Source organism: Besnoitia besnoiti, chromosome VIII (assembly GCF_002563875.1).
Source record: "Besnoitia besnoiti strain Bb-Ger1 chromosome VIII, whole genome shotgun sequence".
Lineage (NCBI taxonomy): Eukaryota > Apicomplexa > Conoidasida > Eucoccidiorida > Sarcocystidae > Besnoitia > Besnoitia besnoiti.
Window position 1 is genome coordinate 1,250,015 of NC_042363.1, and position 25,398 is coordinate 1,275,412.

Sequence of the window (25,398 nt, forward strand, 5' to 3'; positions counted from 1 at the left end):
AGTTTTTTCGAGGTTTCCTCCTCTGCTCGATGCTGCTGTTTCTTGCATGACATTTTGAACTTCCTCTTCACGTTTTGGCTCGTTTTTTGTCTTCTCTCAACCCGCGTCCCTAGCGAAAACAGTCCTCCACCGGAAACGCCGGTGGAAACGCCGGTGGAGTCATGCTAGCTGGCTAAGCGAAAAGTAAAGCAGGCGTGCGAGTGCAGGGGAGACCTCGTGGCACCCTCGCGCTTCCCGCGCTCCATAAAAAGGCGATACTGAGGAGGTTTTTTGATTTTCTAGCTCTCTTAGGAGAAGAGCTGAGTAGGTGGTTCACTGCAGCTACCTCCTCGATGAGCCGTTTGTGTCTACGGGGCAAGAGCGCGCTGAAAACAGGCTGCGTCGCCCGTCGATTCTGCTCGCGCATCGATGCCCTCAGTCTTCCCTTTTCTTCTCCACTGTCGTGTTTCTTTCATTCCTCGATAGTATAATTTGTTTGCCGCTTTTTTGCCTTCTTCCGGTGTACCTACACCGCAGGGGGGGGGGGCCCAAGGCTTTAGGTCGAACGGGAGAAAAGACGTCCCTGTGTATGCCGCGTGCGGAGAAGAGCTGTAATTTTCTCGATTTTTTTTCCTAGTTGGCCCCTGCAGGAGGATACTTACCCTATCACTGCCTCTGCTGGCTCAACCTCTTCTTTCCATGTATTCCTCACTTGCTCTGCTGCTGTTTGGTATCGCCATCTTTCTGACCCCATCCCTTCTCTCGGCTTCTCCCGTGGTCTCTCCGTTTCCATTTCACCTGCGCCGGCTGTTCGGAAGACTTGCAAAGCCGCGAAGAGGAAGAAGGCGTGCAGCCTGCCTCAAGCGGCTTCTCTTGAGGAGGGGGCTGACGCCTTCCTCACTCTCTTCTCCTCAGACTCGCTGCTCGGGAACCCAGCGCAGGCGATTGTCGTTTGGCACCTGCCCTGCGGGGGAAGGGGACTTCTCTTCGTCTATCCACTGTTTCTCTCTGCCCCCCTGCTCTCCGGACTCTTCACTCGACGCCGCAAGGGGTCAGACCGCGGTGCTGCTTCCTTCACTCTGCTCGTACTCTTCGTGCGCGTCTACCACTTGTCCCTCCTCCGCTGCGAGGCCCCCCTCCTCTTGCGCGGTCTCATCCGCGTTTCTTTCTATCTCCTTCTTGATTCCTTTCTCTCTCTACCACGTCCTGCGGCGTAGGGCTGACGCGAGCTACTCCCTGTGGCGCTGTCTTTTCGGTGTGTTTCGGTCTCTGCGGAGGCGCCTTCCTTCTCTCTCGCTTGTCGGGGCTCCTTGGCGCGCGACTTCGCTCTTCGTTTCCCTCCGTTCTCTGTCGTCGAGCCTTCTTCTCTCTGCAGACTTTCTTTCACCGCTCCGCGCGCTCGCGGCCTCACCCGTTGGCCTCACCGCAGGCGCCATGGGCTCGAAGAAGCGGGGCCCACAGGCCCGCGCGAAGGCGGCGTCCGCGCGGAAAGGCAAGGGACGCGGCGCCGCCGAGCGAGAGCAGTCGACTTCTGACGATGAGCGCTGGCAGCAGGCTGGCAGCGAGGAGGACGAGAGAGGGGAAGGAGAGAGCGCGGGAGGCAAGATGAGCATCACGCCGTCGTCGTGCGCGTCGTCGTCTTCTTTCGCCTCGCACTTGGAGGCGTACGGGCTCGAGCTGCACCGGATCGTGCCTGACGGCAACTGTCTCTTTCGAGCCTTCGCGGATCAGCACTGCGGCCAGCAGGAGCGGCACCGCGACTACCGCGAGAAGGCCGTCGCGTACATAGAGGCCCGTGCCGACGACTTCAGGTGCTTTCTCTCCGAGGAGGAAGAGAGCTTCAAAAAGTACCTCAGCCGCATGCGCCGCCCGGGCACCTGGGGCAGTCAGATGGAGCTCCAGGCGCTCAGCCAAGTATACAAGGTGAACCTGTTCATCCACGTCTCCTCCGCGCCCGTCGACGAGGACGACGCGAGGCCCTGGAGCGCAGGCCAAGCCGGGGGAAAGTGGGGCGCCGCCGCGAAGACTGCGCGCGGCGAGAAAGGTGGCGGAGGCAGCAAGCTCAGGAAGGGCAAGAAGAAGCACAGAGAAGCCGAGGCGGAGGAGGACGACAGAGACCCCGCCGCGCCCGCCAAAGAGCAAGGGTGGAACATCTGCAAAATGGACAACTTCTCCGAAAAACATCCCTGTCTGCAACTCGCCTTCCACGTCCATCACGAGCACTACAACTCTGTCCGCATGCAAGGTCGCGCCGCAGGCGACATGCTCACGCTCGCGCAGGTGCGGCAGATCTTCGGGCTCAAGGAGCGACGCCACGAGGGCGACGTGTTTGACGAGGACGCCGACCGGAAGCGAGCGTTCACTACGGACGCAGACGAGCCCGGCGAGCCCCCGCGAATCGAGACTGCAAAGGAGAAGAAGCGCAGGCAGAAAGAGGAGCGGCGGAAGAAGAAAGAGCTTGCCAAGGCGAAGGCGAAGGAGGCGCGTCGCTCCGAGATCGCCGGCGAAATCAAGGGAGAAAACGAAGACGACGCGGGCAAACTCTCGCAGGAATCAGACGAAGAACACGCGAACTCCCAAAAGAAGCCGGCTGCCAGCCAGGACGAAAAGGGCGCGGACAACAGCGAAGGAGAGAGACAAGCAGCACAAGAGAGAGAGAAAGTGGAAGAGAGGGAGGGGGAAGTTGGAGACCGGGATCACCAGCCCGACGAGGGCGATCAAGAGAAGGAACAGGGGCCGGGGGGGCGGCGGGAGGGCGAGGAGATAGGCGCTCCCGGCGGCGAGGCACACGAGCCTGAGGCAGCAGACACACATGCCCAGGAAGAGGCCGGAGAAGAGACTCTCGACTCCGTCGGTAGGCAGACTGAAGGCGAAGGAGCTGAGAGGCATGAGCCGCAGACAGCGTGGACGTCCCCGCCCTCTTCGGCATCCCCTTTTGTGTCGTCTCGCGCGGCAGCGGGAGGTCTGCGGGTCTTGCGCGATGCGTCCGTAAGGTCGTCCGCAGGGAGCTCAAGACGCTCTCGCAGCGCAAGCGCCCTGGAGACTCGTCGTGCGTTTGGGAGAGATGATATCGTTTCCCTGCCTGAGTTCTCCTGCCCTCCTTTCGCTCCGCCCTTCTCTCGGGTGCACCTGCTCGCTGCGTTCGCCCCTGGCCTCGCGGAATTCCCCCCCCTACTCGCTTCAGGCACGCGCAACGCGATTTCTGCAGCGCAGGACGCCTTGTCGTCTGCGTCATCTTCCTCACCTGGGTCGTGTTCGCCGTCGTCGAGCGCTGCATGCGATCCGGAGTGCGTCGGCGGCTCTCCTGCTTCCGTCTCGACTCCTTTTCTCCTCCTCGCGCTGCCCAACGCGCAGCGTAGGGGGGCTGGCGAGACGCCGAGACTGCGGCAGCGCATGCAGACGCGGCGAGCCAGCTCGAGCCCGCCGCGCCGTGTGCGTTTGTCGTTGCGCGGCCGCCGCCATGGCTGTGCAAATGCTGTGAAAGTCGCGTGCAGCGGTTCGCGGAGTCTCTCGCCAACGTCCCTCGGTCGCTCGGGCGACCAGGGCCTGATGGGGCGTCCCCTGCGTCTCCCTGCCCTTCTTCTGTAGCAGCTCCTTCCGCGCGACCTTCCTGCGCTGCGGCTCAGAGCTGGCCTGTCGCGGACGAGGCGGAGAGCGGAGAGAAGACAGAGAGGGAGGCGAAGGAGCCAGCGATGGGGGAGCGAGCCCAGTTGGGCGCGCCGAGCGACGACGGCAGCAGCCAGGGCGCCTGTCCGAGCGCGTGCGCGCCGAGACATGCGCACGCAGACGAAGATCCGGAAAACCCCCGGACGGCGAGCAAGCCACAGCTGTCGCCGACGATTCATTCTTCTTCAGGCTCGCCTTCTGCACCTTTCGCGGCTTCTGCGCAACTCTCCGGCTCAACGGTTTCCTCTCCTTCTTCTCAGGCCTCTCCCTGCGTGGGTGGCTCTTTGCCGAGCGCCGACGTAAACGAAAAGCGAAGGCAGGGAGACGTCGAGGGAGACTCGTTCACCTCTGTGCCTGTCTGCGACTTCGTCACAGTCAGCGACCGGCTCGTAGTTGTGTGAGGCACACAAGAGTTTTTCGCCTACGTGTGTTGCTTCGGAATCGCGGCCTCTGCGGCGGAAGCTGAGGAAGGGCGGGTTGAAAGGAACTCGGGAGGTCTGACCAGTCAGTTGCAGCGCCCGCAGAACTGGCTGGCAGCGGTCGACGAAGCGCCACCCTAAAGTGTCTGTTTCAGCATGACGGTTCCAGTCGCGTTCGCGCGCCAGGGGGAGCTAGATGAATGGTCGCCGCTTAGAAGACAATAGGACGCAGAGAGTGAGAACCGCGAGTGATTAGAGAAGCGTCAGCGAACAGGCGGCGCCTTGCGCCAGACGCGATGTCTGCTTCTCGCTTCACGCTTCGTATCTCGACTCTCCTAGAGGCGAAAGGGGGAAGGCAACGCCGAGGGGGTGAGAACTAGGTGCCTTGTTTTCTTCCTAGGCGTTTGCGCCCACAACTCCCGCTGATGCGTATGCGTGAGTCGGCCGTATACGTGCATCTGCGACTGGATAGTTTTGTTTTTTTCGATTTTTTCGTGTGTCGCGCGGTAGAACGGGGACGAGGCCGCGCGGGATGGCACATTGTGCCTCCACAGGCCTCCTCGGCGCCTGCGGCTCCGCCGGCCGCTATTCCGCTTCCGCAGATGAACAGAGCGAGGATCCAAATTCCGCATTTTACACGCAGAGTTCGCTCCCGATGCTGTTTGGCATGTGCGGGATAGCTGTGTCGACGCCGATATTGAGGCAGATCGCTGTGTAGACAAGCGTAAGTATGTTTCTATAGGTATGTGCGTAGGCAAGTTGCTTCCTTTGGCGATGTGAAATAGCATCTGAGAATTAGGAGAGAGAGACTCGCAGGCGATTTGAATTGTCCGCCGCGTGTCTGCGCGGCTGCTCGTATGGGGTGGGCAGGGTGTGCGCTTGCCGCAAAGGCGCACGAAACCCTGAACACGAAGAGAAGGTTCAAGTTTGGGGAGAGACGAAACACGACATCGATGCGGCTTTCCGCGCGTGCTCAGTGCCTTTGGCCTCTTTAAACCTCCCTCTCACATCACGTAGTTGATAGACGTTGCCCGTCTCTTTCTTCTAAAGGGGCCGCCGGTAGAACGCTCGAACTCGAATGCGCGCTGGCGGATTCACGTGTGTGCCGGATTCTGCAAGTGAAAACAGTTGACGTTCTGCGCAACACTCTGAAGCAATGTTTCCGCTCTCAGGTAGGGAATGTGAGCTGCATTGTTGCCGCGGCCCATCGTACAGGCAGCTCGTGCGAGTCTACGGATAGATGCTGACACCGAGGCGCGCTGAGGAAGTTAGGTGAAAGCACTACCTAGTCTTTAGCTCAACTCCCCCGCGCATAGATGTCAGGCCTAGATGCAGGATTTGCTTACGCTTCAGTAGGCGACGGGGCGGGACACATGCTCTAAGCCTGGCAGCAAAGCACAGCGACGGCCTGACCGGAAGTGACGTCGCCCGCGTTTGCGCCCTAGCTACGGCGGGAGAAACGGGGGTCGATATAAGTGGAATGACATGTAGGGCTGTTTCCGCAGACGCAACCGCGTCTAGACAGCCGTCTGTTGCGTGATTCACGGTATCGCGATACGCCAGCCCCCTCCCTACGCACTCTCCGCCCTGCTGTGTAGGTGTCTGCAGTCCGCGGGATTCAGCGAGAAGTCTCTTTGGCAACTTGCTGGAGAGTGCCGGAAGCGCACAAAGAGTGGAATGCAAGCTCAATCTGGAGACGAAACAGCGCCGATCCTGCTGCGCGGGGCCGTGGTTTCGACCTGTCTCGACAGCATGTAGGGTTGTATGGCGCGGCACACAGGGCCTTCGCGAGAAGGCAGTGTTTTTTTTTTTTCTTCGCGACCCGAACTCCGCGTATCTGTGAGGTGTCATTTCTCTTTTTTTCCCCGATTACAGGAGAAAAACACCGCAGCCAACTGTTCGCAGGCGCCGTTTTAGAGGCGCGCGTGCGAGAGCAGGGTGGCCGCCAGTCAGCCTGTCAACGCTGCGATGGGTGAGGCTTCTTGTCTGGCAAGCGATCGGATTTCCTCACGCCGTGGCGACCCGGCTCGCATGGAAATTGGATGACGCTCACTGCTTCGGAAAAACGCGAATGCAAAGCGCAAAAAATGTCTACTCTGTTAAGTAGCAGACTCAGGAACTGCAACTTGCACTTTTTTCTGTGTACGTACGCTCAGCGAACAGCTGCAACTGCCCGGGGGGTCGCTGTTCACGCTGCTGTGTTTTTGTCTTGTTCGTTCTCTCAAAAGCGCAGAAGCTGACTTTTCGCTGCGCGCTTCGAGACAGGAAGGCCACGACGTTTCGCAGGCACACGCGGGACAGAAATGGGTCACGAGACACAGAAAACTCGCTGGTGTGCTCCACCCTTTACGTGGTTCGCCGGAAGTTGCCTTTCTGCAGAAAAAGCGGGCCATTTACACTTCAGCTGTGCAACGACTAGTCTCCCGTCCGCGGCACGTCCCAGTGAGCCAGAATGGCTGTAGAAACGCATGACCGCTCTACTTTTCTTCCTTTCGTTTTCCCTCCCCTGGTCTTCTTTTCTTAGAGATCCACCGAAGCTGCTCGTACCCAAATGGGGCTTTAGAAGCGTCCACCTGTCTAAGTTCTCAGCCTGCTTTTCGCTCCGCCGGTCGTCTTCTGCCGTTTGTTTCTCTCTCCCTTTGTCGCGTGTCTGCGCCAGGCTTCCTCGAGGGTGTGCGCTGAACCCATACGCGCGCCTCTTTGTGTCGCCTCCTCGCGCCCTGCTGGCTGAATTTTGCCGTCCAGTTTTACTCGCAGCATCAACGCAGCCTCGTGCGGCACGTTTCGTTGTCTGCCACATAGGTTTTGTCGGCTTTGTTCCCAGCGGTCGCCCGCTTCTGCCTCGGCGTCCGGTTTCCTCGGCTCTCTCGCCTCACCAGGCTCTTCAGGCACCCCCGCCGGCGCGCCGCGGAGAGTCTTCACGTTGTTAACCCCAGCTGAGAAGCAGAAAAGCCAAGGGAGGCGGCCCCGGGAAAGCGCAGAACTGAGGCCGAGTGAGCCCGGGCGGCAGAGCGCACGGAGGGGAAAAGAGGGGGGAGGCGGGGTAGCGGAAGGGGGGGCTGGAGTCAGGGAGGCGAGTGCACGGAAGGAAGCCAAGCCAGAGGCAGCTGCGATGGAGCCCAAGGACGAGGAGACCTCGGCGGTCGCCAAGAAGGAGAGTGCCCCGCCTCTCCAGCGCGACAAGGCCCCCGAGCATACGGATTCCGAAGAAGAGAGAAGGGGATGGAAGGAGGACGACGCGAAGGCGAGTGTGCGCCTGTCTTCGCATTCCTCTCGCTCGTCTGTCACCGCTTCTCGGCCTTCTCCTCCATCGAGCCGCCTCCTCGCTCATGCCTCCGCTGTCGGATCCGCTTCGCCCTCAGCCTCTGGGGCGTCTGCGCTTCTTGTGTGTTCTGCGTCTTCCGCCTCCTCTTCGGCTTCGCGTCCCCTCTCTGCTTCTTGCCCGTCGCCGTCTCCTTCCGCCGCGCTGCTGCGGTTTCAGCCTTTGACGCTGAGCATTGACATCTCGTTTTGGCAGTCTCTGGGCGAGAAGAAGCTGCGTGAGTGGCGCCTGGAGACGCCGTGGATCCCCGTGGTGGCCTTCGCGCTCTCGAAGCACTATGCCGCGCGCAGCCCCGCGGCCTCCTTCTCCGTCTCGCACAAACCCATCTCTTGCGCGTCTTCCGTGGCGGAGGGACGAGAAGACAAACGGCAGCGCAGTGGAGAGGCGGGTGCCGCCGCCTCCGCGCCCTTCGCGGCGTCGCCCGCGCTCTTTAGGCTCGATGGAAGCGCCTTCGATCTCACGCAGATCGCGGCGCCCACCCCGTCGTCCGCCTCTCTCCCCTTCACGGGCCAAGTTCCTCTGCTGGGCTTTCTGTACAACTGTAACTCTCTCGAACAGTTCAAATCGCTCAACCGCCGAGCCGCCATCTCCCAAGTCCTACAGGCGCCTATCGCGCCGCCTGCGGGAGACGCCTCCTCTTCATCTTCGTTGCCATCTTCATCTTCGTTGCTCTCGTCGTCTTCGCTGCCCTCGTCGTCTTCGCCGCCCTCGTCGTCTTCACCGCCTTCGTTTTTTTTGTCGCCTTCGCCCGGAGGGGAAGGGCTCGCGCCTCAGCAGGGCGGAGACGCTTCGGCGCAGGCGGCGCCTTTGGGTCTCCTTCAGCTGCCGATCTACGACGCGGCTTTCTGGGAATGCTGTGCATCCTCCAGTGCTTTCTGTCATGCGACGCCAGCGGCTTCTTTGCCTCCCTCTGCCGCTGAGTCTTCGTCTGCTGCTGAGTCTTCGTCCGCCGCCTCGCCTCCGTCCCCCGCGTCTCCTGCGCCCGCAGGGTCGCGAACGCCGAGCGTGCCTGCGTGGCTGTGCCGCGCGCTGCCGCCTGTCGCGTTGGCGTGTCGTTTTCTCCTCGTCACGTTCATCGATCTGAAGAATGTTCTCGCCCTCTACTCCGTCGCACTCCCCGTGGTGAGGCCAGGCGTCGACTTTGCGCTATTCCGCTCCAGGCCGGCGAGCGTGCTGTCTCCATCGCCCCTCGGCGCGAGGCGAGGAGGCGAGCCGCCGCACCATGAGCTAGCGGACGACGGCGGGTTTGACAGACAGACACGAGGAGACGAAAGTGCGCGGGTTCGTTCTGCGCCTGCAGAGTCCGCAGACGCGAAGGAGAGGAAGTCCGCGGCAGCTGCGCCCGACGCCGAGGGCGAGCCGGCTCCGACAGCGGCGTGCCCCAATGAAGCGGCGAGGACGACGGGCGGCGCCGTAGAGAGGAGGCCAGCAGAGCGGGCTTCGGTAGCGGAACGACGCGAGCGCGCGACTGGAGAGGACACGAGCGCGGAGGCGCGCGACGGAGACGCTGCTTTCTTCACTCTAGGGGAGATGGCAGATCTGTCGAGGCGCATTTGCTCTCTCGACTCAGACGAAGCCTCGTGGCTGCGAGGCGGGGTGTTTCTGCTTCTGAAAAAGAATAGAGAGATGGCGCGAGACACTCCCGAAGGGGAGCATGCAGCGGACACCCGCCAAGACAAGGGGGACGAGCAAGGAGAGCGCGAAAGAGGAGAGAGGGATGAGGACGCGAAAACGATGCGGTTTTTCCTCCTTCCGCTGGCTGGCCTCGAGTTTTTCTCTCCTCTATTGCCCGGCGTCGGCGACTGCGAAGACACTCGGTCGTCTTCGTTCTTTCTGTCCTCTCTTCTCTTGTCGTCGCTCTCTGACTTCCTCTCCAACTCCTCTTTGCCGGCGTCGTTTTCCTCCGCGCACCCGCTCGCGCAAGTCGCTCAGCTGCGACAGTCGTATCCGGGCTTGTATTCACTCTACCTGTGCTACTTGGATCCAAGTGGGTCCTGCGATGCCCTCGGGTGGCCGCTGCGGAATCTCCTGCTGCTTCTTTGTGTGCGTTTTTCTCTCTATGACAAAGTCCTTTCCATCTTGTCATTCCGCGACATGTTCCTTCATCGCGCATGCCCCCCGTCGGCTCCGCTGGCCTCTTCGCGCTGCGCCTCCGCGCCTGAGGGAGGCGGAAGCGCCGCAGGCGGCGCGGACGGCCTGCCTCCTTCTCTTTCTTATCACGTCCCCTCTCCGCGCTCGGCTTCTTCAGCAACGCCGCTCGCGCAGCAGCGCTGCGCAGAGGCGGGCTCGCGTCTCGCGGAGTCGCGACAGAAGTCAGAGACTCGCTGCTCGCTCGCTTCCGCCGGACCCCAGTCTCTTCTGTTCCACGTCGCGCTTCCGCCGCGGGATGCGTTCGTCGGCGCAGTCGCGGGCGCTTCCCCTCCTGCCGCGCCTCGCGCTTCTGCCACTCCCTCATATCCAGGCGAGCAAGAGCCCACGCGCGCAGATCAAGCAAAGCCCGATGGAGGAAGGCCTGTCCCTGCGGCGTCTTCTGCGAAAATGAAGCGGCCGCCTCACCACGGCGGGCGCCCCACGGTCGTCTCGGGCTGGCTGCGCCACGTCGTTTCTCCTCCGTCTGAACCTGTTGCTGACGCCTCGCAAGTCCCGTCCGGCCGACAACCCGGTGCGCCTCCGGGCTCCGCTGCTCTCTCCCCCTCGTCTCGCGCGCTCTCGTCTTTGTCTTCTGCTTCTGAGAATTCGTCTGCTTCTGGTTCGGATGCTTCTGCGTTCGACTCCTCCGCGTCGCGCCTCTCCGCACCTTCGTCGTCGCCTTCCGCGGTGCCTGAGGGGCCCCCTGCGGTGGCGGCGGCATCGACTGTGTTTGTGGTGGCGCTGCGGCGCTACCTGGACGGCAAGTCCGTCCAGCGCAACGCGGTAGACTTGAATGTCCAGCTGATTCGCTGGCGGCTGCTGCCTGCTTTCGAGCCGCGACGCATCCAAGATCTCCGCGTGTTGCTCCTGGGCGCAGGCACGCTGGGCTGCGGCGTCGCACGCCTCCTCGTCGCCTGGGGAGTCAGGTGAGAAGAGGAATCCAGAAAACCAGAAGAAAGCAAACAAACTCACAGCTCAACCTCCAGGCAGGACGCAGCGTGGGCACGCCGTTTCCCTCCGTTCTGCTTGTCTTGGCTCCGGAGTCTCTTTCTGTTTCGCGCGGTGTCTCTCCTCACTTGGCTGGAGGGCTTGCTGTCGCACCCGCTTTCGATGCGTTTCCCCTTCTCGAGCGTCTGTGCGACGCCTGCGCGCGTCCTGTTTCGCTCGTTGCTTTCTCTCGCCGCGGCGTTTTTTCGGTTTTTTTCCACTCTCGAGTTTGTGGTCGCTGCGCGCCATCCAGGCACTTCACCTTCGTGGACTCGAGCTGCGTCGCGCTCTCGAATCCTGCACGACAGTCTCTGTATACCTACGAGGACGCCGTGCCGCAGGTAACTTGCGGAGGGAGGCGCATTCAGGAGTCGACCCTCAAACTTCGTCTGCGGTGACAGTGGCTCCCCCTGCGCCTTCGCTCTCTCTCCTTCCATTCCGGGCTGTTCCAGCTTCTCCCCCGTCTCTCTGCTTAGGGTCGGCGCCAACTCACCGTTATCGATGGCGTGCTTCGCATAGTGTTTCGGCTTTCTTGCCGTGCGTCTGTCTCCGCGTTTCGTCCTCTCAGGCTGCGAGGGCGTCTCCGACACGTAGATCTGCAGCCGCCATTGCTCTGCTCGCACCGGTTCTTCCCGTCTCTGCTCTTTCCGCTTGTTCCGTTTTTGTGTTTTTTGTTTGCGTGTCTCTACGCGTTTAGGGTCTCTGGGCGGCTCGACGGAGCGTGAGCCTCTTGCGATCGCCAATTCTCTGTCTGTCGGGCATTCTCTCCTCAGGAAGCGTTCAGCGAGAAGGCCGCCGGCGGGTTGGCTGCCGGCGGAGTGAAAAAAGTCGAGGCTGCCTGCAGGCGCCTCCTCGCCATCCGCCCAGACCTGCACTGCCGCGGCGTCGACCTCGAGATCCCGATGCCAGGTGAGCGCGACAATGCTCTCCGATGGCGAAAATCAACAGCAAGCGGTGGAGAAACCACTTAGCAACGCACCTGCACGCATGTTTGTCCTTCCAAGCGCATGTTCACTCTCAAGTATATTTTCATATCTCTTTTCTATACATTTCCATATTTTATATCTCCTTTTGTATTTTCGGGATGTAAGTAGCGAAACAGGGGGGCTGTGTTCTGGCGGCCGCCTCTCCTACTTGCTCACGTGCCGGTGGACTCATGCTTGCGGCTCTGCGCTTGGCTTCGCTAGTGGGTCCCCTGCCTCTCTGGATTGAGTTTGAATCACGCGTTTCGGAGTTGGTTTTCTTTTTCAGGGCATCCGCGCTTCGCAGAGGCGCCTCCGCCTGGCGGCCGCAGTCTCGAAGATGCGCACGGCCTCTTGGCTGCGCTGATCGAGGCGCACGACGTCGTCTTCATGCTGACCGACTCGAAGGAGTCGCGCTGGCTGCCCTCACTCATCGTCGCCGAAAAGTTCGTCGCCGCAAAACGCGCGCATGCAGTTCAAACGCAACCCTCTTGCTCCAGGGTGACCTGGAAAAAGAAAACGATGCAGACGCTTCACATATTCATACGCCTATATACATATATATATATGCACATGTGCAAGGGCAGGTGTCGCTAGATAGATAGGCACATAGATAGACATAGATATAGGGGCACCTTCTGGCTGGTGTCTGTGTTGGTGGATGTCTCCCTGTCTCGAGCTTTGTGATGATGCTGCTGGGTGTTCAACTGGCGAGGGGGAAGGGCTATCAGTATATTTGCATGTGTTTGGGACAAGATGTGATAAGTTTTTTCTGGCGCGGTTGAGGTCAAAGCAGGAATTGTTCTACGTCATTTGCGGCGTGTCTTCTCTTGCAGCTGTACACTCCCATGCAGCGCGTTAACAGACCGCTTTTAGACTTCGGATGTGTGGCTTTCAGGTCTCTGGCGGCGCCAGCGAGGTCGCACGCCCCTCTGGGCTTCGCTGTAGGTCTAGGGTTCGACGCCATGGTGGTCATGCGGCAAGGCTACGGCGGAAACGAGCTCGGTTGCTACTTCTGCAACGCTGTGAGTGCGCCTGCGGACTCTCTTAGCAACCGGTAAGCAAGCAGCGTCTTTCACGCAAACAGCGGAGAGCTTGGGAGAGGGAGTTCGAATCCTCGGCGTGTACCAATGCCTCGATGTTGTTTAAATGGTGCCGTCTCGACACTCGGGTATTCACAGGTCGAATTTTAGAGACGAGAGCTAGGTCAGTGGGAGAGGACATAATTACTGGCACACCCCCGGTTGGGGAAGGGGTAGGTGGAGCCCCGCAGCGTCCGGGTGGATGACAGGGTTCGGCCCGCGCGCTCGCTTGGAATCTCACTTGCTCTGCGGCCGTCTGGGCTCGACGCGTTCGCCTGCTTCTCGGTGAAACTTTTCAATTTTCGCAGCACGCTTGACCAGCAGTGCACGGTGACTCGCCCCGGAGTTGGCAGCTTCGCATGCAGCGTCGCCGTCGAGCTCCTGGCCGCCCTCACCCAGCACCCGCGAGGCTTCGCGGCGCCGCACATTCCAGAAGATCCCCTCGCGCTGGGTCACCACTCGTCGCACACGGCCTCGCCGGGGGGCGGTCAGGCCTCCGCCGCCTCTAGGCGTGAAGGCGACGCCGGCACGCGCCGAAGGAACGAACCCGAGAGCGAAGGCTTCTCCTGCATGGGCGCCACGCCCCACACTGTCCGCGGATACTTTTCCAGTGAGGAGACTCGCAGCGACGCAGAACTGCAGGGAGACGGGGGGGGAGAGGGGGGGCAGCAGGACCGCTCAATCAACCGGGCCCCAGTCCACGGGACGCCTGCACACACGCAAATTTCACACATACATACATACATACATACATACATACATACATACATACAATACATACATACATACATACATACATACATACATACATACATACATACATACATACATACATACATACATACATACATACATACATACATACATACATACATACATACATACATACATACATACATACATACATACATACATACATACATACATACATACATACATACATACATACATACATACATACATACATACATACATACATACATACATACATATATGCATACATACATACATACATACATACATACATACATACATACATACATACATACATACATACATACATACATACATACATATACGCGTATAGACGTATCAACTAGCATCTCTGTGCGTACATAGTCGTACCTTTTTTCCTGGTCCGTGTCAGCACGGCCAGATGCCTGGGTAGGCAGAAGAGGCATGTTCGCGCGGATGCGCCTCGATGCGTGCGCGGACGAGAGCATGTCGCTGAACGGAGGTCAAAGAGTTGGGAAGAACTCTAAATTGGTCTCTCACGCACGTCGGCCCGTTTGGTGTCTTTGGGGTCGGAGCGGAAGTCGCGTCAGAAGCTCTTGGAGTCCTCAGAAGCAAACTCGGTTTTTCGCGGTTGTCTGATTGCTGCTGTGCATTTTTATTCAGGCTTTCGCACGCTGTCCATGGCGTCGGAGCGAAATCCACAGTGCGTCTGCTGCTCGGATGGCATTCTAGCCAAATACCGCCAAGACGGGGTTCGGTTTCTGAGAGAGGTTGTGATCAACTCGTCGCTCCTCGAAAAGTACTCTGGGCTTGAAGAGCTGCAACGCCAAATGGAGGACAAGGGAGAGGACGCGGACGTCATCTGTTTGAGCGATGAAGAAGACGAAGAAAGAGAAACGCCACATGACGCAGACACGAGCGGTGGAGAGGGCAGCCTCACGGCGGGCCTGCATCGCGAGTAGAAGATGTCGGCGTTCGATGCGCTTTCGCGGTGATGGCAATAGGGAGGATTCAGAGAGAAATAGGAAAGGACAAGCGACGAGTGCAAACGAAAGACGGGGAGCGGAGGGACGCACGCGGGAGGTTGCTTCCTTGCAGTTCCCTCACGTCCCTGCCATGGCACCTTGATGTGTTTGGCCCTGCGACGTTCTGGGACTTCTGCCCTCGCTTTTTTCGCGAGTGTTGCTTTCTTTCATGGGCCTTTGGCTGGCGTTGTTCGAGGGATTCTCTCGGTGCTTCGTTGTTGCTTCCTCCGCGCGCGAAACGCTTCTACGGAACTCGTCGTTGTCGGTTGTATCGTGCATTCTCCGTTTTCTTCTTAAGCCGCTACGCCGGTGCGTGTGTATGCATGCACGCGTACCTTGTTTCAGCTAGAGCTAGGGTAAGTGTTCTGCGAAGTAGGAGGTTAAATCTCCTGTGGGCTGGTCGGCGCCGCACGCAAGCTTTGGCTACAGAGCCAGAAGGCACACGCAGTTGCATCGATTGTGTCAGGAATGATGTCTAGCTCGACGCTGCGAGGAGAGTAGTCATCGTGCATATAGTCAGATCCCAGAGTGAAAGGCAGCGTGCCTAAGCGACTCTCGCTGGAAGCACGGCATTTAGTCGTTACGAGTACCTGCGAACTAGCTTTCAGTAGTATACACGGTCAGGCAACTGCCACATTATTCGGCGCCTCGCACCGCGATAATAATCCGCAGGGGACGGTAACTCATCTCATGTCTATCCCGCTCTCGCTTCACTGGGAATGACTACGGTGTACCGGCGGCCGCGCGACGGGAGAGGGCAAACTGAAGCCTCCTTCACAAGCGACACAGTTCCAAAAATGCCGATACCTCTGCGGAGCAGTCGCGTGTTCGAGAAGAGGGCGGCTCTCACGCATTTGTTGACACACACGAGCTGCAGCACTACGAGGTTTTCGTTGCTCGCGAGTGGGATCGTCCACAGGAACGCCAGGAGTGATTCGGCGTCGCTTCCCAAAAAAGAGGAAATTGGGGCAGTGGTGTCAATGTGGCAAACATGGTGCGAAAGAAGCAAGTAGGACGGGGGTAAGAGGCGTCATCTGTGTCTACAGAATCCTAGTGAAACATACAAGTTATTCTTGACGAAGTCCTGAAAAACGTACTCGCGCAGGGCGCGTAGATCCACGCGTGCCGTGCTCTTCACGAGGAAGCTGACTCAAGTGGAAAACATGTTTTGCCTCACCGCTATGGACACGAGCTTGCGAAGGGTCTATTACTTGAACGAAGGAGCGGAAATTCGGGGGATGCATATAAATAACATAGTCATATAACCGGATAGGGTAGCCCCGGTTTGGAGCTGGCGTTCCCTCCGTCCAGTTGCATTTTCTGTGTTTTGCGTTATTTAAGAGCTGACTGAGACGCGAACTCGGCGATGTATGTCGCGGTTCATCGCCGGCTGTCAGAGCTCCGAGAACCCTAACCCCTGAGGTCACATACGTTACGCTACTGTTCTAACCATTTAGATATCATCAAAGTACCCGACGACTGCTTAACATCCATCGACGCCCTCACATTATATCTAAACGACGCGCCCAGCGTTTGCCGCAGCTTCACTATCCACAGAGAAGCGACAGAACAGCGCTGGGCGGCGCATGTACTCAACAGCTCGTGCGGTGGCAGGCCTGTGTAGCGGACAACGGGTGCAGTGAATTTTTCGCATGTCCCTTCCATGCAGCAAGGCAGATAGCTGTGAAGTTCATTGGTACGGTAGCTCTTATCAGTAGCATCGTTCCTCTGCCTCACGTCGCCGTCCGTCGATTGTGGGCAGAAGCGGAGCGCGACCCCGAGGGGTTCCTCTATCGCAAGCAGAGTAGCAGTCTGAAACGATTTCACTCGAGCGTACGACGACGGGATTTTAGGAACGGAGACGAACAACAGAGAAACAGGGCGACATACTTCGCAGTGGCGCCTTTCAGAGAGCAATGCAAGAAGTCGGTTCTACGCATGTGTGACCGTAGGTTCACGTTCAACATGAATGCAGCAGCACACCTCTCAGCACACTGTCTATTCGACGCAAAGTTTGTCGTTTATGCGGTCGTACCAGTCTCACATAAACTCTACGCATTTCTTCACACACAAAAGGAATGGATGAGAAGGCTTAAAGGGGAGGGAAACGGGAGGATCGCCGCTTTCCCGTTAGGTCTTATATTGCTGCGCTGCACGCATCGCAAGCCGTTCCGCAGTCGCATCTCCGTCTAGCCGTATCGAACTCTAGTTTTAACCGTCGGTACTCGGCGTCTTCTCCGTCACGCGAGTTTCGTCGTGAATGCTGCTGAGCAAAACCCTCGGTTTGTCGTGTTTGAGTCTAGTCGCTTCCATGTCTCCATCTCCCGTGCGGAATCTCCCGCGTGTGCTTTTCCAAGACATTCCCAGCGCAGTCCTTCTACTGAAAGCCTTGGTTTCATTCCAGCGAGACGTGAGAAGAATCTCTGACACCACGTCAAGGTCAGAGTCTCTACGTGGGAGTTGAGGAGGAGGGGACAGCGACGCGGAGAATGGCGCAGGACGCCTCAGCTTTTTGCCCTGGCTGCTAACCGGTTCAATTTCGCCGCTATGTGGTGTTGAAGGGGGATCCTTCCACGTTTTGCGCTGTCGTTTGGTTGAATCGCGAGCCACGTTTCGCCCCTGTCGACTTGTAGCCTCCCGCGTCTCCCGGGAGTCAGGGGAGAAGGGCATTTGAGAAGGAAATGGAGTCGAATGTGTTACACAAGTAGCGCAGCTTTAGTTTGAGAGTGAAGTTTCCTCGCGAGCAAGCTCTCCGTAAAACGTGAATCTCTGTCCTCCACCGGAAGCACTTCTCTTGCGAATGGACGCTTGGAGGTCCCTGGCGATCCCCGTTGCGAGTTTTCTCTTGCCGTCTCCTACTCGCGGTTCGTTTTTGTGATGGGATAGCTGGAGAGGCGCCACGCACCGCGAGGGCTAATCAGATATATCACTGGCAGAATCTGTCGTTTCTACTCGTTTGTGGCTGTACGCCCGTGAGTCAGGCCTAGCGGGCTTTTTGGCGAGTCCGTATACAGCGTTTCACAGAGCAGGGTGTTTGTTTTTGTCAGTTCGTCTAGACTGGTTCAAATAGGTGACGCTCTAGTGGAGGAGCGACCTTTCCGCGGCGTAGGCTGCGCAGGGTGGATCCTCTAATCGGCTTCTTGTCTCGTTTCACCGCTGTGGATGTGCTGCCCGAGCTCTGTCGCGTGTTGCTTCCCACACCGCTGTCTCTATCATTCGCTTCTTTCGGGGAGCGACGGCGGACGCGAGAGGGCGTTGGACGGTATTTTTCCCCTTCTGGCGTTCGTCCAGGGACGAGCCCGTCCAGTCGTGTCTCTCTTCGTTACTCGTTCGTCCTGCCTTCATGTCCAATCGGGGTCTCGCTCGGTAGCTCGTCTCCTGTCGCTCTGGTAGCTTCTTACTTCCCTGAAGCTCCGACGGGAGCGAAGATGATCTAATGTGTAACTCCGTTCATGAAAATCGGAAGAGCTTTCACTGCTTGTATTTATGAAACGTGAGCCAGGCGCGCTTGCCTGAGGGGTGTCTCGCTGCGCGCTGGACTGCTTTTGTCGAGCTGAGAGGTTTGCCGCTCTGAGTCGCGCTGCCCTTGTTTGATTTCTGTTTCGCGTGCTGCACGATGCAGGACGACACTTCGTCTCCGGTGCTGGCGGTGGTCACGCGCTGGCTTGGGTTCATTTCTGGCGTGTTTACGATGTCTCTGTGGTGTTTCCTGCTTCCCACGACGAAGGCGTCGATCTCGATTCCCCACAACTTCCTCGACGACGTGAACCGGGAAACATGGCGGCTGCAGCTCTTCTCCTTTTCGCCCGACGTGTTTATTGACATGTGGACGCCGTTCGTCATGGGGCTCGCTGCGGTGCTTTGCCACTTCGAGAACTTCAACTTGTCCTTCATCACGCAGGACTTTATGCGGTTTTTCCTCTGGAACTTCATCCTGGCGCTCTTTGGGAACCTCGGCTACGCGGGCGGCATGGGCGTCGTCGTCGGCTGCGTCACGCTTCTCACAACCTTCTTCTCGCTCATCTGCATCTTCGTCTGCAACGGCTCCGCCAAACTCGACATTCGATTCGGCAAGCGAAGCGATAGCATGAGCTTCTGAGAAGTCGGCCGCCGGCTGTGCGAGTCGGCACACAGACACTGGAGAACGCGAAAAAGGGCGAGGGGCGGCGCGACCAGCCCAACGCGCAACCTCAGGCAGAGAACACAGAGGGGACAAAAGACGAACGAAGTTGCATACGGGCAACTCACAGGGGGGTGGAACAGAGAATCAAGATCATCTTTTTCTCCAGTCCTTGCTTTCCGTCTCGTTGGGGCGCCCGTCGGTGATGCAGCCGGCGAGAAAAGCTGTGCAAGGCTCACACAGCTCAGGTAAAGACGCGCAGAAGAGAAAACAACGCGTACTCTGAAGGGCTCTATGACGATGAGCAGGAGAAGAGGCAAAGCAAAGCGCGTGCGGTTCTACTTCTCGCTCATGTCGACGGCAAGAAACAACTACGCGTCGTACGCGTGTATGACCAGTATCGTCGCACTGGGAGGGATCGCCTTCGAGACAGGATTGTTTATCCGCGTTTTCGGGGTTGTTTTTTGTAGGCGGTGGATGACCCAAGGGATAACGGCGGTGCTTTGTGGCCGCGACGCGCCGGCGAGCTTGCAAAGATATAAGGAAGTCGGTCGCCGCAAAGGAGGCGCATAGACAGTAGCCGTGACGGCTTCGACTCTGCCAACCGGGAGAAGGGGAATGCAGTTCGCGCGAGTGTTCATGGGGATGGATCTCGCTCGCGTGAGCAGGGATGCCTCACCTGTCGCAGGACGCCTGCGGAAAACGGCGAGCTGCGGAGGGAACCATGTTTCGTTTCGTCTCTTCCCTCTGGAGGGGAGAGGACCCAGAGATCATCACAGAGCGCCTCGCAAGATAGGTATCTACGTGTGTTACCTCTCACTATTGACTCTTTTCACGGCGCGGCTGCAGAGGACGCGGGGGTGCGCGGACATTCGACGCGGAGAGACGAAAACGTGTTTTGCTGACGGCAGAAGCCCCTCGTGGGTGCTTCTCTTTTCGGGTCCCTACACAGTACGCATTCGCGTCGTTCTTTTGACTTACCAGTGCGAATGCAAATACGTGCATTCGCGCGCCAATCTTCTAAATATATGTGTGTGTGTGTGTGTAAATCGTGCGGCGGATACCCTGCGGGCTGTTGAAACTGCATGAAGAAGCGTTTTTTGTTCAGGTTATGCTCATCTTTTTCCCGTACCTCCGGAGGTATATCCCCCCGTCTGCGTCTCAACCTGAATCAGCGACTGACCAGGTGTCGTGTTTGCGTGTAACATACTCTTGCGGAGGCCACGAAAAAGGGAAAGAGACGTCAGAGCGCGCAGGATGCTGTGTGCCCTGAATTCTTGCTACTTCTCCAGAGAGCGCGGTGTTCCGCCACTCGTCCAGTTCTTGTTCTGCGTGCGGCACCTGTCTCTCTCCACGGGTTTGAAATTCTTTCTGCGACCGTATCTGCCATTGTGCTTCACATCTGTGTCTGGGGACCTCGTTTTAGCAGAATCCCCTATAATTCTGTTCAGTTAGCAGCCTCCGCCACTCCCAAACTCGCAGCGAATTTGACCTAATGTTCGCGCCTCATAGTACCGTGCGCAGATGACACCTGTAGGCGCCTTGCCACTGCCCACCCGCTTCTTTGCTGCGCTATCTGAAGTCTAGGTCTCTACTTGCGACGACCAAAGAGCGCGCAACCGGGCTGCCCTGCGCCTGCAGAGTGAGGGTTCCCTTTGCCCTAGAATAGGTGGCCTCCACATTTACTTGAAATACACACGCGCAATATATATATATATATATATATATATATATATATATATATAGTGTATGTATATATACCCGTGCATGTGTGTGATACTTCCTGCACAGCGTCACGCACGTGGGTTAGTGGTTGGTGTTTCGTGCGAACCGTAGGGATGCATGCGTCAGGCTTCTGCTACCTAGACTCTAAAACGGGAGAAGTCCGATTTTCTTGAAGCGTGATGAGCCGCTAGGGCTGCGGAGCCGCGCTGGCGAGAGCTCTACAGAGTAGAGACGGTGAGCTCTTTGCTCTGGTGGAGTTTGGCGTCGGGCGTCGAGGTGCCGCGCAAAGTGAGGAAGAGCCAGCGTGCGTAGAAAACGAGAAGTTGGTTTCCCAGTTAGGAGGGAGAGCAGCGGGAGGCAGCCGCGCGGAAGGCGGAGGCGAGGAGAGGGAGGAAACGAAGTCAAACTAAACGACGACCCCAAAGGAATAGTGGTGACTCGCCGCCTCCTCCCCACCTGCCGCGCGCCTGCGCTCCCGACTTTCTCTCCCCGTTACACGACAGAGAGCCTTGGGTGGAGCGCCGCTGGTGGACGCGAACTGCCTGTACCCTGCGCTGCCGCGCGGAAGCCTCGCCCTCGCCTCGCGACGAGCCTTCAGACGCGCGCGCCTGTTCTGTACTACAGCTGAAGAGGGATGGGCGCGCGCCGCGACACGCCCAGCGCGCCCGACACTCTTGCGCACAGCCCTCTTCCGGTTGTCTCCTGGCGCGGGTCAAGCTTTGGAAAGAAAAAGAGATGCCTCGTCCTGATTCGTGAGCTGCTGCACTGCTTACGTGCGGGGCTTCTCCTTCTTCTCCTTGAAGAGCGCGAGCAAGGAAGCACCAGCGACCTTCACGACCTTGAATCGGACACCGGGAATATCACCGACGGCGTGCCCGCTACGACCGAAACCGGCAACCAAAACTTCGTCGTTTTCGTCGATGTAGTTGAGCGAACCATCACGAGGAACGAAGGCCGTGATCTTCTTGCCATTCTTGATCAACTGGACGCGAACGCACTTACGAATGGCAGAGTTGGGCTGCACACGGAAAAGAAGCACACAACAGCCAAACGAATATACGTTCACCTGAGAGCGCGCGCGAGGAAAAAGCGCGACGCAAAGAGCCAACCCGAGGAGACGCCCTTACCACACCGGAAGGAAGGCAGTGCACAACACGCTTCACTCTCTCCTTTTCACGGAAAGAGCTCCAGATGTACGTGGAGTGAAAGAGAGGAACCTTATGAGGAAGGAGAGAGCCCTCCTTTCCCAAACGTCTCTGCATCCCACTCCGTCCAGACTCTCTCCACGACCCGCGTCTTCGCGCGCTCCTTTGCAGGCGACAGAGAGCTGCCACACACCACTCAAAAGCACGCGAGATGCGAGCGGACAGAAAAAGCTGGCGGAATGGGACCTCCACGAGCTCGCAGTGTGCCCCTCCCGTGACACTCTGCGCGCGGAAGGAACAGCGCGAGAGCAACGCCTGTGAAGGGAAGTGGAAATGCCTTGCACGTGCACATCGGGTTGACGTCCGCCAGCGCCGAGCAGCGAGGCGAAGAAGAGTGAGAAGCAAACACTTCGCCGACAGGACGAGCGAGGCACGCATCCTGAACAGGTTCGAGGTATCCAGCTGACATGTCTTGGAAACCGCCAAAAGAAGAGCAGCGCAGAAAGAAGCGCCTTCGGCCCTCAGACTCCCCCAGCGTCCAACGCACCTGTTTAGCCTCAATACCCAGCTTCTCAACGACGATGCCCTTGGCGTGGGAGCTGCCTCCGAACGGGTTGGCCTTCCATCTGTAGACATCCACGCGAAGAAAAATAGGCCGTTGCGTAGGCGAAGGAAAGCAGCCAAGGGACACAGCGTCCGCGGCCATAGCCGCCCTCGTCCCCCCTTGGCAAGGCCCCGTGTCGCGGAACTCGACGCACATTGTCAGAGCAGGGAGCCGCTGACGGTTGAAGAGCCCCTAAACTGCAAGATCTACGAGAAGTTGCAAAACAGTCACCTACCTGGTTCCCAAGTGAGCCTTCTTGTAGGTCTTGTCAGCCCACTTCTGCAGCCTACGGCGGGAGCGAAGCTTGCGGGCGGTACGGATACCGTTAGGCTTTCCTGAGAACAAAGCGCGGAAAGAAAGAAAACAGAATCACTCCACCACCGAGGCAACTTTTTTCCCCAACAGAGTTTAGAGGCACTGCGCACTCCGCTGGCACAATAGAACTCACACCACGCAGGTGTACACACACCCGCAGCTGCCTTCAACGAGCGCAAAAGAACGGCTCGCCTGCACACTTCGTCTCGAACTTTTGCACAGTCCAGTCTTTTCCGTTCTCGAGCTGAGTGCTTTGAGTCAGAGCAGCACAGATAAACGCGGACGGAATGCACAGGGCGACCTGCCAGATTCCTCAGGCGGATGTCACTCGCTGCTACAACGGGACGAGGGTAGCCGGCCTCCCGCCCTCCACAAACCGCTATAGGATACAAGAGCTTTTCGCAAATATCGCCGCAAGGTTCAACGGAAAAGAGGTCTCAAAATAAACTAGGACAGACAGACGCGGAGGAAAGAGCGGGCGCATGCTTTCTGAATTCCAGCCCCACTGCCGACGGAAACGTCTGCCGCACAGAAAGACAACCCGGCAAGTGTACGCCCTGCGGAAAGAGCCTTGATTTCAGACAGCGAATTGCTCCCAATTCCGACCGGCGATGAAGGAACAGACACAGTCGGCGCAGCACTCCCTCCTCGAGTTCTTTCTCTGCGGCGGCCCTGAACCCCCGTCCCCCTCCCTGCCGCAGGAAACATGCGCTCCCTGACGAGCCGCGGTTTCCAGGCAGTGGCGCAGAGCGACCGAACCAGAAAACCCTGACAAATTTTCCAGACAAGTGACGGAACGACGGCAGTTTTGGATGGAGAAAAACGCCGCGAGAGCGGCTTCGGCTGGAGCCCCACGCTTCCTCTGTGCGTTGCAACTTGCGTGTCCGTGTGGGATACAGAGGAAAACGGCGAGGGAGGAAACGCGCAAGTTTCCTGTTGCTCTGCAGACTCACCCATTTTTGCAGAAGTTGATGACGGTGAACACTAGGGACGAGAAGTTCGGGGCATCACGAAAATGAATACACGAGTGAAACCGGCCTCGGGAGCGCCGCTGCCTCCAAGAAACTCCTCCAGGCGACATCCAGTTTTTCCCGCCGTCTCTCCCGCCGTTTCTCCGTTCTTCTTCCTTGGGTGACGCCTTGGGCGCGCGCGCACTCTGCATGCGTCGGGCGCTGCGCGGTCGCATGTTGAAGACGGTGTGCTTCAAACTCTGTACACGCTTTCTAATATACGGCGAGCCACCTACGTACGGCGCCTCTTGGGCAAGCTGTCCCCCTTTTCGAAGTTCTACATGCTCGGCGCGTCTGCCGGGTGTGTGGTTACTGTCTGATGCGGTTTCTGTCTGATGCGCGCGCCTTTTCAGCCGAGTCGCCGGCCTCTCCAGAGTCGGCTCCACTCTCGTTTTCGCAGCTCGTGTTGGTTGCTCTCTCTGTCGGAATCTCTCTGCCAGTTTTTCGTCCCTCCGCCTCTGGTACACTCCCCTCCGCCGACTTCGCTCCCCCGCGGCCCTAGTTGCGAGTAGAGCCCCTCTGAGGGCTGCGTCGCCGCAGCAGCTGCCGCTTCAACGTTCCTGCGCGACGCTCAAGAAAACTGCGGTCCCCGCACAGTGTTTTGGGGAAGGCAAATGAAGAGCTTGCATGAATTCTTGCATAGACGGTGTGTGCAGCGGCCCCATCCACGCTAGCTAGGCGAAAGCCCGCACCGATCTCCACTTCGAAACACAGTCCTCTGGAGACTTCGCTTCCCGTGAGGAGCTCTGAGAAGCCCCGCGACTTGCGCAGCTTTTCTCTACACACGATTACTTGCGCCGATCTATATAGCATCCGCATCGACATCTTGTGTAAAGAAGAGTGTCCGCGGCCAGTCACCAGCTCTAGATCCGGGGTCATCTTGTCTCCGCAGCACTGCAAAAGACTACTAGACCCAGCGGTGAGGAGCTGCTGAGGCTCTCTTCATTTTGCTCCGCCGCGGGAAAGAGGCGGATTTGGCACCCTGGAAGATGCAGTGCGCTTCCTCTTTACTCGGCGTATGAGCTGACCAAATCGCCGAAGGAGGGGCGCGTGGCTGACTCCGACACAGGGCCTCAGGGTATCGAACAGCGGCGGCCTTTGCTGGGCACGCTGACACGCACTGATGGCAAGAGTGAAATTGCTCGCATCTGTAGAAGTTCTGTACGCGTAGTACATGCGCCAAAAATAGTCGCAAACCGCCGTACCCGCTGCATCGGGGCTGAGGAACTCTGCAACTTGTTCGCCCAAGTCACTCCACGGCAAGCTGTGGGAACTGTGAACGGTCCTCTCTGCCGATATTCCGCAGCTTTTTGCGTAAGAGGCAAATATGTGTTGGCCTGCAGCCTGAGCGTGTATATGTAGTGCGATACGCGAACCTTGCTCCAGCAAGAACCAGGCAAATCGACGATCCTGCATCCTTGCAGCAGAAGGCTCCTCCGAACATGTAAATGTGCATACACACATCTACACACATGTATGATATAGATGTATAAAAATATAGAGAGAGACCTGCGTTCACACGGACTCTCCAGCCTTCTGAATGCGCCTCCAGCAAGGGACGGGCGGCCGTCACGCCAGCCGAGACCTTGGTGACTGCGTAAGAAACCACACGTTTTTGTTTTGGCTGGAAAAGCGGCTTATGAATCCCTACATCTATGCATCGCATCTTACCTAGGGCCTTTCTCTTAAGTCTACGGCTCCCTACGGAAGACACACGGATAGTCTGTCAGCTTAGAGCGTGGAGAGCGAAGAGGGGCGGCCTCATGAGAAGACCGTAGCCCCGTACTCTGTCTCTCGAAATGTAGAGTCGTGGAAACAGGCGGCTTCTGCGAGACCACCGTAGCAGAAGCGACGGCGGGGGGATGCGGTATGGGCTTGCCAGCGACTGCCTGCGCGACTCCCAATTCTCGTCGCGTTTCTGCAACTGTTTGGAGGCTCCTGCGCTTGCAAATCTCTCGTTTGACCCATGTGCTTTGGCCTTTCGATCCTTTCGATTGTGCGACAGCCTGCAGGAGCACCGCTCCACACTCTGAAGAAGGGCGCTTCACTCGCGCTGCGTTTTTTTCGAAGCCTTTCTCTCAGGTCTCAGGTGCTTTCGCAGGCACGCACTTCGTGTTTCGACCTGCCTCCTATGCCTCCCTGCAGGCCCTCTACGCCGTGATGATGCAGCCA

At 58.2% G+C, this 25,398-nt stretch overlaps 3 protein-coding genes across 3 annotated transcripts; 2 read left to right on the forward strand and 1 right to left on the reverse strand.

The window, feature by feature from the left end:
• Nucleotides 1-1,413: 1,413 nt before the first annotated feature.
• BESB_083080 (uncharacterized protein) lies at nt 1,414-14,244 on the forward strand (the record flags this gene model as incomplete). The annotated part of the gene is made up of 11 exons (XM_029366658.1): nt 1,414-2,967; nt 3,474-4,042; nt 4,575-4,733; nt 5,940-6,036; nt 6,889-10,442; nt 10,757-10,844; nt 11,277-11,412; nt 11,755-11,911; nt 12,364-12,522; nt 12,856-13,157; nt 13,946-14,244. 11 exons carry the CDS (start codon nt 1,414-1,416, stop codon nt 14,242-14,244), a joined length of 7,074 nt encoding a protein of 2,357 aa, XP_029217118.1.
• A 3,679-nt stretch (nt 14,245-17,923) lies between these two features.
• Nucleotides 17,924-18,406, forward strand: BESB_083090 (uncharacterized protein; the record flags this gene model as incomplete). The annotated part of the gene is made up of 1 exon (XM_029366659.1): nt 17,924-18,406. The coding sequence occupies one exon, from the start codon at nt 17,924-17,926 to the stop codon at nt 18,404-18,406; it is 483 nt and encodes a 160-aa protein (XP_029217119.1).
• A 2,515-nt stretch (nt 18,407-20,921) lies between these two features.
• On the reverse strand, nt 20,922-23,173 carry BESB_083100 (ribosomal protein RPS23; the record flags this gene model as incomplete). The annotated part of the gene is made up of 4 exons (XM_029366660.1): nt 20,922-21,170; nt 21,845-21,923; nt 22,137-22,236; nt 23,170-23,173. 4 exons carry the CDS (start codon nt 23,171-23,173, stop codon nt 20,922-20,924), a joined length of 432 nt encoding a protein of 143 aa, XP_029217120.1.
• Nucleotides 23,174-25,398: the final 2,225 nt, after the last annotated feature.